This window comes from Salvelinus fontinalis, chromosome 11 (assembly GCF_029448725.1).
Source record: "Salvelinus fontinalis isolate EN_2023a chromosome 11, ASM2944872v1, whole genome shotgun sequence".
NCBI classification, from domain to species: Eukaryota; Metazoa; Chordata; class Actinopteri; order Salmoniformes; family Salmonidae; genus Salvelinus; species Salvelinus fontinalis.
The window spans coordinates 55,286,499-55,296,395 of NC_074675.1; the positions used below are offsets into that span (position 1 = coordinate 55,286,499).

Here is a 9,897-nt window from a genome sequence, read left to right on the forward strand (position 1 = left end):
TACAAAGATGACTCCTCTATCTATCTCTATGGCCTGTTGTTCACACACGTATCTGCCCTCTCATTGGCTAGAATGGTCCTACCTTATGGTACCACCTTTTTTGACCAATCAGACTGGCTCTGAAAAAGCGCTGAGGTAAAAAGATCTAATGTGATTGGTCAAAAGATCAATTAGTGGGGAAAAAAAATATGAATTGGGTTACGTGAGTAAATGCAGCCACAGAACAGTTTATGCAAACCAACCCTCCTTGTTTTGTGTTGACACGTGAAGGAGTTGTCTCTGAAAACTGGTCTCTGCAACTTCATCTTTGTCTCTGTGGTGACAGTCTTCAAGTGATGATGATGGGGGTACTGACGCATCTCTCTGCTCTTCTTCTTTTCTCTTACCTTCACACTGCGCTCTCAGAGGTGGTGGTGAAGTTCGATCCAAAGTGCAAGGGGTTCTTCCTGGATGAGAAGACTCCAAATATCCCGGGTATTTTGCTTGATGGGACTGCACAGAACCATTACAAACCGATTTGCCAGTTGTTCGACAACATCTACAGGTATGCAACTCTTTATGACACGGCCAATAGGATCCCTGTGTTCTCAGCCTACACCTTCATTGGTTCTGGGAGCGACAGCATCAAAAGGCCAGCATGGAAGATAGAACCCCAGGTAATTGATTCATTCATTCTTTGTGCATTACTGCATTAATGAAAATCGTATTTATTAAAATGATTGGACATATACTGTAACATACTGTATGTGTAAGATGTGTGAATACTCTGTCAATAGATCTGTGAAGTGTGTATCTTAAAAGTGTTTCAAATAAATATTGTTCCTGTAGCTGGATGAAGAGAAAGATCCCAATATGGCACTGGCTACGCCGGGAACCAATTACCCAAATCAGGCTGTCAAAGAAGACTATGTTGGGGCAGAGGACACACACAAGGTGAACAGAGGTCACATGTTTCCAAATGAGCATGCGCATGATATAGAAAGCAAGAATTCCACCTTTACCCTGACCAACTGCGTTCCGCAAGCAGTGTCCTCAAATGCGTTTAGCTGGTGTAACATGGAGAAAAGTGTCAAAAAGATTCTTGAGAGCAACTGTAAGGATGCTAACAACAAGATAAAAGCCTATGTGGTGACCGGAGCGGTGCCCAGTAACGGCAACACACTGAAGAACCGAGTGAATATCCCATCTTACCTGTGGTCTGCCTATTGTTGTTACAACAGAAACCTGGGTGAGTGGATGGGCAAGGGATATTGGAGCGAGAATGTAGAAGAGGTGTGTGGGAAAAAAAGGTTGAAACCACTTGCGTTGACAGATCTGTATGAAAAACTGAACGTAATCTACCCCGGAGGAGAAGTCAGTGTATTCCCCCAGCAGTGTTCAAGTGGTTTACAGCTCAGGTTAGCAGGGGAAGATTTAGATTCGGATGGGGAGGACGGAGGAAGAGATGGACATGGGCAAGAAGAGGATAATGAGTGTGCCTGTCCTTCCGGAAGGGCTGTAGAACACGTAGACAACTGAATCTAGCTGCCGGACAAATGCAATGGTATTGACCGCAAATAGCCCAAATACATATTGTATTTGACATGAATATACCGTAATATTTTCAAACATTGATTACATAAATGCAATCAATATGTTTCTGTATATATTCATGGGTATATTTTAAGACTTCCTTGATTAAAATCATTTTACCTGAATTCCTTGTGATTAGTCTTTTGTCCAAACAATAATAAAAATACAAAAAAAGTGTATTTTTTGGTGGTCTCCATTTTGCTCCAAGTCCCCCGTCATTGTCAGCGTTCTCATCTGAAGTCGACAATGTCGATGTGCCAACTTCTGTTTGTAGCGTCCGAATCATTTTGGTCAATTGCCAGTATGAAGGTAGTTTTGCGCCCTAACCAGGAAACGGGCGAGAAGTTGTAAAAACAACACGTTTCCTGAGCTTATGTCTCCTAGATACAGGACAAACACTTCAAAACGTGGTTTCTTATTTGTTGACGGTCTGTTTTGCCATTTATAAATGTGTAATTCAATGCATTTCTCTGGGCTATAGAAGTAAAGGCCAAATTCAGTATTTGATCAAAAAAATATTATAATTGTGATACCTAAAAATGGGTCCTAAAATTCTAAATAAAATATAGTATAACCAGCTTAAAGCAAAGCCATGTTAACTTAAACCCCACAACGGCTTAGACTTTTAACAATGTACTATTCTCCCAGTCTGCCTATGCATATTTCTCACACACACACACACACACACACACACACACACACACACACACACACAGAGGTTTGTTAAAAGTATTTTAGTTTCACAACATTACTCAGAATATAAGACAACAGAATTTATTATTATTCAGCTGTATAATTGTTAGGTAGCTCTGGTCCAGGTTGTTACATGTATCTAGCAGGTTCAAGCACCAGCAAGTCTGTGCGTAACGCCTTGGACCAGATCTAATCATTAGTAGGGCACTATGGCCCATAGAGCCCTGGTCAAAAGTAGGGCGCTAAGGCCCATAGAGCCCTGGTCAAAAGTAGGGCACTATGGCCCATAGAGCCCTGGTCAAAAGTAGGGCACTATGGCCCATAGAGCCCTGGTCAAAAGTAGGGCACTATGGCCCATAGAGCCCTGGTCAAAAGTAGGGCACTATGGCCCATAGAGCCCTGGTCAAAAGTAGGGCACTATGGCCCATAGAGCCCTGGTCAAAAGTAGGGCACTATGGCCCATAGAGCCCTGGTCAAAAGTAGGGCACTATGGCCCAGGTCAATAGTAGTAGAGAATATGGTAACATTTGTGACTCTCCATAGTTAGATATTACAACAATTAACCAGAGAGGGTGACAGACAACAGGAGACAACTCTCCAATAGAAAATAAACCCAACTATTTAAAAATAAATCACATAACAATGACTGCAGAGACTAAGTGAATATATATATACAGTCCAGTAGGGGACTATTAGTCCAGCCAGTCCAGTAGGGGACTATTAGTCCAGCCAGTCCAGTAGGGGACTATTAGTCCAGCCAGTCCAGTAGGGGACTATTAGTCCAGACAGTCCAGTAGGGGACTATTAGTCCAGACAGTCCAGTAAGGGACTATTAGTCCAGCCAGTCCAGTAGGGGACTATTAGTCCAGCCAGTCCAGTAGGGGACTATTAGTCCAGCCAGTCCAGTAGGCGACTATTAGTCCAGCCAGTCCAGTAGGCGACTATTAGTCCAGCCAGTCCAGTAGGCGACTATTAGTCCAGCCAGTCCAGTAGGGGACTATTAGTCCAGCCAGTCCAGTAGGGGACTATTAGTCCAGCCAGTCCAGTAGGGGACTATTAGTCCAGCCAGTCCAGCAGGGGACTATTAGTCCAGCCAGTCCAGTAGGGGACTATTAGTCCAGCCAGTCCAGTAGGGGACTATTAGTCCAGCCAGTCAAAGGCTCAGCCCCATATTTCCTATATAGTGCACTACTTTAGACCATGGCCCTATAGAACCCTATTCCCTATATAGTGCACTGCATTTGACCACAGAATTATATAGCACACTACAGAGCCTATGGGTCTCTGGTCAGACGTAGTGCACTATATAGGGAATAGGGTTCCATAGGGCTCTGGTCTAAAGTAGTGCACTATATAGGGAATAGGGTTCTATAGGGCTCTGGTCTAAAGTAGTGCACTATATAGGGAATAGGGCCCTGGTCTAAAGTAGTGCACTATATAGGGAATAGGGCTCTGGTCTAAAGTAGTGCACTATATAGGGAATAGGGTTCCATAGGGTCCTGGTCTAAAGTAGTGCACTATATAGGGAATAGGGTTCCATAGGGCTCTGGTCTAAAGTAGTGCACTATATAGGGAATAGGGCCCTGGTCAAACATTGAGTGCACTGCATAGTGAATAGTGTACTATTTGGGACACAGTCCCTAAGACCGGTTAGTTATTCCAGACTGAGATAGTTTGATCTAGTTTGACTTGGTCCTGTTAATGTTTGTTCTCACGCTCCTTCCTATACCATATCTCCCTCAGTAGCTCTCTCTGTTCCCCTCCATGTCAGGGGTTCTCTGTTTTAACTCGGGGTCCCTCTCCCAGCATTGAGGAACCCCCCCCCCCACCACATATTTCTATGGGTACAAGCTCTGTTCATGACACAAACTGTTCACATCCCTCTGGTTGGTGGAGAGAATTTTGCAGGTTTAAAGTATAGTTCCTGCAATTCTACACATTTTGTCATGTGGTGCAAAGAAAATGTTGCAGTTTTAAAGCATTTTTTTGTTGCTGCAATTCTATACATTCTGCAATTTTTCTAATGTCTATTCATGTGATATTTGAGTGACTGAAAAAATTACAACAATATCTATGGCCTAAAAAAAAACCTTCATAAAGAAAATGTTAGCTGACATGGGCTAGTTGATCTGGACATTTCTGACACGTTACACATATCTCTCTAAGGTCTACGATGATGACATGACAAGAGGACCTGACGATGTACTACCCAATTTAGAAACTGTACCTTGTGCATTCTACTATTATAATTTTCAAGACTTTAGTTTAAAGCAGGACCCCGTGCCGCCCCTTGTCGACCCCTCAGTTTGAGATCCACTGCTCTATGTGATGTTCTGTACGGGCCCCTCTATGTAATGTTCTGTACGGGCTCCTCTATGGGATGTTCTGTACGGGCCCCTCTATGGGATGTTCTGTACGGGCCCCTCTATGGGATGTTCTGTACGGGCTCCTCTATGGGATGTTCTGTACGGGCCCCTCTATGGGATGTTCTGTACGGGCCCCTCTATGGGATGTTCTGTACGGGCTCCTCTATGTGATGTTCTGTACGGGCCCCTCTCCCCTCTATGTGATGTTCTGTACGGGCTCCTCTATGGGATGTTCTGTACGGGCCCCTCTATGTGATGTTCTGTACGGGCCCCTCTATGTGATGTTCTGTACGGGCCCCTCTATGTAATGTTCTGTACGGGCTCCTCTATGTAATGTTCTGTACGGGCTCCTCTATGTGATGTTCTGTACGGGCCCCTCTATGTAATGTTCTGTACGGGCCCCTCTATGTGATGTTCTGTACGGGCCCCTCTATGTGATGTTCTGTACGGGCTCCTCTATGTGATGTTCTGTACGGGCCCCTCTATGTGATGTTCTGTACGGGCTCCTCTATGTGATGTTCTGTACGGGCCCCTCTCCCCTCTATGTGATGTTCTGTACGGGCCCCTCTATGTGATGTTCTGTACGGGCCCCTCTATGTGATGTTCTGTACGGGCTCCTCTATGTGATGTTCTGTACGGGCTCCTCTATGTGATGTTCTGTACGGGCTCCTCTATGTGATGTTCTGTACGGGCTCCTCTATGTGATGTTCTGTACGGGCCCCTCTCCCCTCTATGTGATGTTCTGTACGGGCCCCTCTCCCCTCTATGTGATGTTCTGTATGGGCCCCTCTCCCCTCTATGTGATGTTCTGTATGGGCCCCTCTCCCCTCTATGTGATGTTCTGTACAGGCTCCTCTATGTGATGTTCTGTACGGGCCCCTCTATGTGATGTTCTGTACGGGCCCCTCTATGTGATGTTCTGTACGGGCCCCTCTATGTGATGTTCTGTACGGGCTCCTCTATGTGATGTTCTGTACGGGCTCCTCTATGTGATGTTCTGTACGGGCTCCTCTATGTGATGTTCTGTACGGGCTCCTCTATGTGATGTTCTGTACGGGCTCCTCTATGTGATGTTCTGTACGGGCTCCTCTATGTGATGTTCTGTACGGGCCCCTCTATGTGATGTTCTGTACGGGCTCCTCTATGTGATGTTCTGTACGGGCCCCTCTCCCCTCTATGTGATGTTCTGTACGGGCCCCTCTATGTGATGTTCTGTACGGGCCCCTCTATGTGATGTTCTGTACGGGCTCCTCTATGTGATGTTCTGTACGGGCCCCTCTCCCCTCTATGTAATGTTCTGTACGGGCCCCTCTATGTGATGTTCTGTACGGGCTCCTCTATGGGATGTTCTGTACGGGCTCCTCTATGTGATGTTCTGTACGGGCCCCTCTATGTGATGTTCTGTACGGGCCCCTCTATGTGATGTTCTGTACGGGCCCCTCTATGTGATGTTCTGTACGGGCTCCTCTATGTAATGTTCTGTACGGGCCCCTCTATGTAATGTTCTGTACGGGCCCCTCTATGTAATGTTCTGTACGGGCCCCTCTATGTAATGTTCTGTACGGGCCCCTCTATGTAATGTTCTGTACGGGCCCCTCTATGTGATGTTCTGTACGGGCTCCTCTATGTGATGTTCTGTACGGGCCCCTCTATGTGATGTTCTGTACGGGCTCCTCTATGTAATGTTCTGTACGGGCTCCTCTATGTGATGTTCTGTACGGGCCCCTCTATGTAATGTTCTGTACGGGCTCCTCTATGTGATGTTCTGTACGGGCTCCTCTATGTGATGTTCTGTACGGGCTCCTCTATGTGACGTTCTGTACGGGTTCGCTGATCTTCAGACAGCCCCAGTAGATCATTCTGCACATGCTCAGTACAGTCAGGAGAATCAGTAAGACCCAAGCGGCATAAATCCCTCTGTGGAGCAAGGCTGGTTTACACGTTCCCACCTAGAGAGAGAAACAGATAGAGAGAGACAGACAGAGACAGACAGACAGAGGGGGAAACAGAGGTTAGAGTACTAAGCATAGTTCCCTCTGGCTTCAATGTTCCCACCTACAGATGCTTACACACACACACACACACACACACACACACACACACACACACACACACACACACACACACACACACACACACACACACACACACACACACACGATTGTGACTGAAATAGTGTCTTCAGAAACTAAACTCACCACTAGTCCTGCCGTGCCGCCAGAGAAAACCAAAAACAACAGGAAACACCACAAGCCCCGCCTCCTGGGGTACCGCCGGCCAACAGAAGAGCTGCAACGGCGATAAACAGGAAGTCAGTACAGGAACAGAGTTGAAGAACGGTAAAAGGAATAAGTTGATGTGAGATGGTATATAGACTCACACTTTTCTGCAGTGGGGGCATCTGGCTAACGTTCTGTCTGAGAAATCAGTCCACTGACAACACACACAGTACATTACTGTTAGTTTACACCACTACTACCCCCAACCCCGTTCCCTCAGACACACACGGTCCTACCAGGAATGTGTTTCTGCAGTGTCCACAGACCACTCTGACCCCAGCGAGTTGTTGAGGTTCTGGACTGTCTGAACCCGACCCGGCAGCACGCACCAGACCCAAGTTCATGACACGCTTACTGGAACACACACACACACACACGATCAGTTACAATCCTTAACCCCTGACACACCAAACAGAATGGACTCTAGCCTAGACCAGCAACAGAATGGACTCTAGCCTCGATCAGCAACAGAATGGACTCTAGCCTCGACCAGCAACAGAATGGACTCTAGCCTAGACCAGCAACAGAATGGACTCTAGCCTAGACCAGCAACAGAATGGACTCTAGCCTAGACCAGCAACAGAATGGACTCTAGCCTAGACCAGCAACAGAATGGACTCTAGCCTCGATCAGCAACAGAATGGACTCTAGCCTAGACCAGCAACAGAATGGACTCTAGCCTAGACCAGCAACAGAATGGACTCTAGCCTCGATCAGTAACAGAATGGACTCTAGCCTCGATCAGTAACAGAATGGACTCTAGCCTCGACCAGCAACAGAATGGACTCTAGCCTCGACCAGCAACAGAATGGACTCTAGCCTCGACCAGCAACAGAATGGACTCTAGCCTAGACCAGCAACAGAATGGACTCTAGCCTAGACCAACAACAGAATGGACTCTAGCCTAGACCAGCAACAGAATGGACTCTAGCCTAGACCAGCAACAGAATGGACTCTAGCCTAGACCAGCAACAGAATGGACTCTAGCCTAGACCAGCAACAGAATGGACTCTAGCCTAGACCAGCAACAGAATGGACTCTAGCCTAGACCAGTAACAGAATGGACTCTAGCCTAGACCAGTAACAGAATGGACTCTAGCCTAGATCAGCAACAGAATGGACTCTAGCCTAGACCAGCAACAGAATGGACTCTAGCCTAGATCAGTAACAGAATGGACTCTAGCCTAGATCAGCAACAGAATGGACTCTAGCCTAGACCAGCAACAGAATGGACTCTAGCCTAGATCCTTCCAATCTTCTCCCTCTCCCATTCTCCCTACCAAACCTTGTCCTTTCTCTCTCTCTCTCTCTACCCGTCTTTATGTCCCTTATCTCCATCTCTCTCGCTCACCAGTAAAGTCGGGGACAGGCGATCCTCTGTGAGGTGACTTTACAGATGAGGAGACAGTTACAGGGGCAGCGGACATACTTCTTCCCTGCTGGAGCATTCTTTATAGGCTAGAGAGAGAGACGATGATAAGAGTTAGTTCTGATAACTACTTAATAGTATCCTTCCATCAGTCTCCAGTGTGTGTGTGTGTGTGTGTGTGTGTGTGTGTGTGTGTGTGTGTGTGTGTGTGTGTGTGTGTGTGTGTTGTAAGTAGATAGAACTGTGTCTGCATTCTGCTCACCGTAGCCTCATTGCAGATGATGCACTTGACTACGTGTTGGTGTGTCTTTCCCTCCACGTTGATGGCACTCTGACACACCCTATAATACAAAAATACAACTTTATTGTCCAAATGTTACAGTAAAACAACAGATTTGCCTTCTGCTAAATGTTTAACCCCGTTTATCCAGTCCCCAGCCAGGGATTTAAAAGGACAGGTTCATCTGCTGAGGTAGGATGTATAGAGAGTGTGTGTGTGTGTGTGTGTGTGTGTGTGTGTGTGTGTGTGTGTGTGTGTGTGTGTGTGTGTTGCTGGGCTACCTACCTACAACTGATGATGGGGGAGCTGCCAATGTCTGGGCTGCCCAGGGGAGAGTAGGGAGGGGGGGCTTCACCAAACAGGACTGGAGGGGGGGCACTGGGGCTGAGGAATGGAGGGAAACCTGGGGCAGAGGACGGGAGGAGAGAGGTGGGTAATATATACAAAATAATTGGGGGGGGGGGGGTAGAAGGAGGAGGGAATACGGGAAGAAAGGCAGAGTATGACAGGAAATACATTTTTTTTTTAAGAGGAATGATGCTTTCACTTCTGAGTACACATGACTGTCTAGAAATAGAATATGGAAGTGAAATCAGTTGTTATTGCTGGATAGATACCCTCTTCTACTAGGTAGTTACTATTCAGCCAGCTAGTAGCTACGGGGAAAAACAGTAAATAGCCGAGTTGTTAATAAACTAGCTAGCTAGACAGCTTATAGTGCATCCAGCTAAGCTAGCTAGTTGACCTTAGCGAGCTAGTTAGCTACTGTTGCTAGCTAGGTAGTTAGCTATTGTTGTTAGCTAGCCAGCTAAGTAACATAGCCAAAGCCAGCTGTTGTTATAGCTAGTTACTCACTCTGTGGCCTCGGGGGAAAGCCATACGAAGCACCATTCGTCCCGTCGTGCTGGTCCGAAAGCAACGGGCTACGCTCTTCATCCGACATAGCGTAGCTAGTGTGAACCAGCGCAGGCTGTAGCGGGGTGTCGAGTGCCCAAACCGGGGTAGTGTGTATGGCCGGGACGACTGAGTGAACCTAGTTAGCTGAAGTATTCACATGATCACGGGAAACCAGGAAGAAGGAAGCAACAAACAAACAAAAAACACTCTGTCACATGACTCGTTAGTCATTACGCAGGTGATGGACGGGATGTTCAACCAATTGTCGTGCTCAATATAAATCGGGAGGCCGGAAGTCGTCTAGTGATTGGTTTGTTGTTATTGCCCGCCACATCCACGCATCACACGGTCACTTATTACAGCTCAATGTACAGCCACGGCTTCTTCACCGGGGCGCAACAACGCGAGATTTTAGGGAACGCTTGAAAAACAGACCAGGCC

The 9,897-nt window shown here is 46.9% G+C and overlaps 2 protein-coding genes across 2 annotated transcripts; one reads left to right on the top strand and one right to left on the bottom strand.

The window, feature by feature from the left end:
• The first annotated feature begins 214 nt into the window (after window positions 1-214).
• LOC129865967 (uncharacterized) lies at window positions 215-1,697 on the top strand. The gene is made up of 2 exons (XM_055939070.1): window positions 215-656; window positions 829-1,697. The coding sequence occupies exons 1-2, from the start codon at window positions 231-233 to the stop codon at window positions 1,516-1,518; spliced, it is 1,116 nt and encodes a 371-aa protein (XP_055795045.1). The 5' UTR covers window positions 215-230; the 3' UTR covers window positions 1,519-1,697.
• A 594-nt stretch (window positions 1,698-2,291) lies between these two features.
• LOC129865968 (type I phosphatidylinositol 4,5-bisphosphate 4-phosphatase-A-like) lies at window positions 2,292-9,654 on the bottom strand. Its single transcript, XM_055939071.1, has 8 exons — window positions 9,415-9,654; window positions 8,845-8,962; window positions 8,542-8,620; window positions 8,262-8,368; window positions 7,147-7,264; window positions 7,012-7,064; window positions 6,830-6,920; window positions 2,292-6,580 (listed from the first exon to the last, which is right to left on the bottom strand). The coding sequence occupies exons 1-8, from the start codon at window positions 9,500-9,502 to the stop codon at window positions 6,437-6,439; spliced, it is 798 nt and encodes a 265-aa protein (XP_055795046.1). The 5' UTR covers window positions 9,503-9,654; the 3' UTR covers window positions 2,292-6,436.
• Window positions 9,655-9,897: the final 243 nt, after the last annotated feature.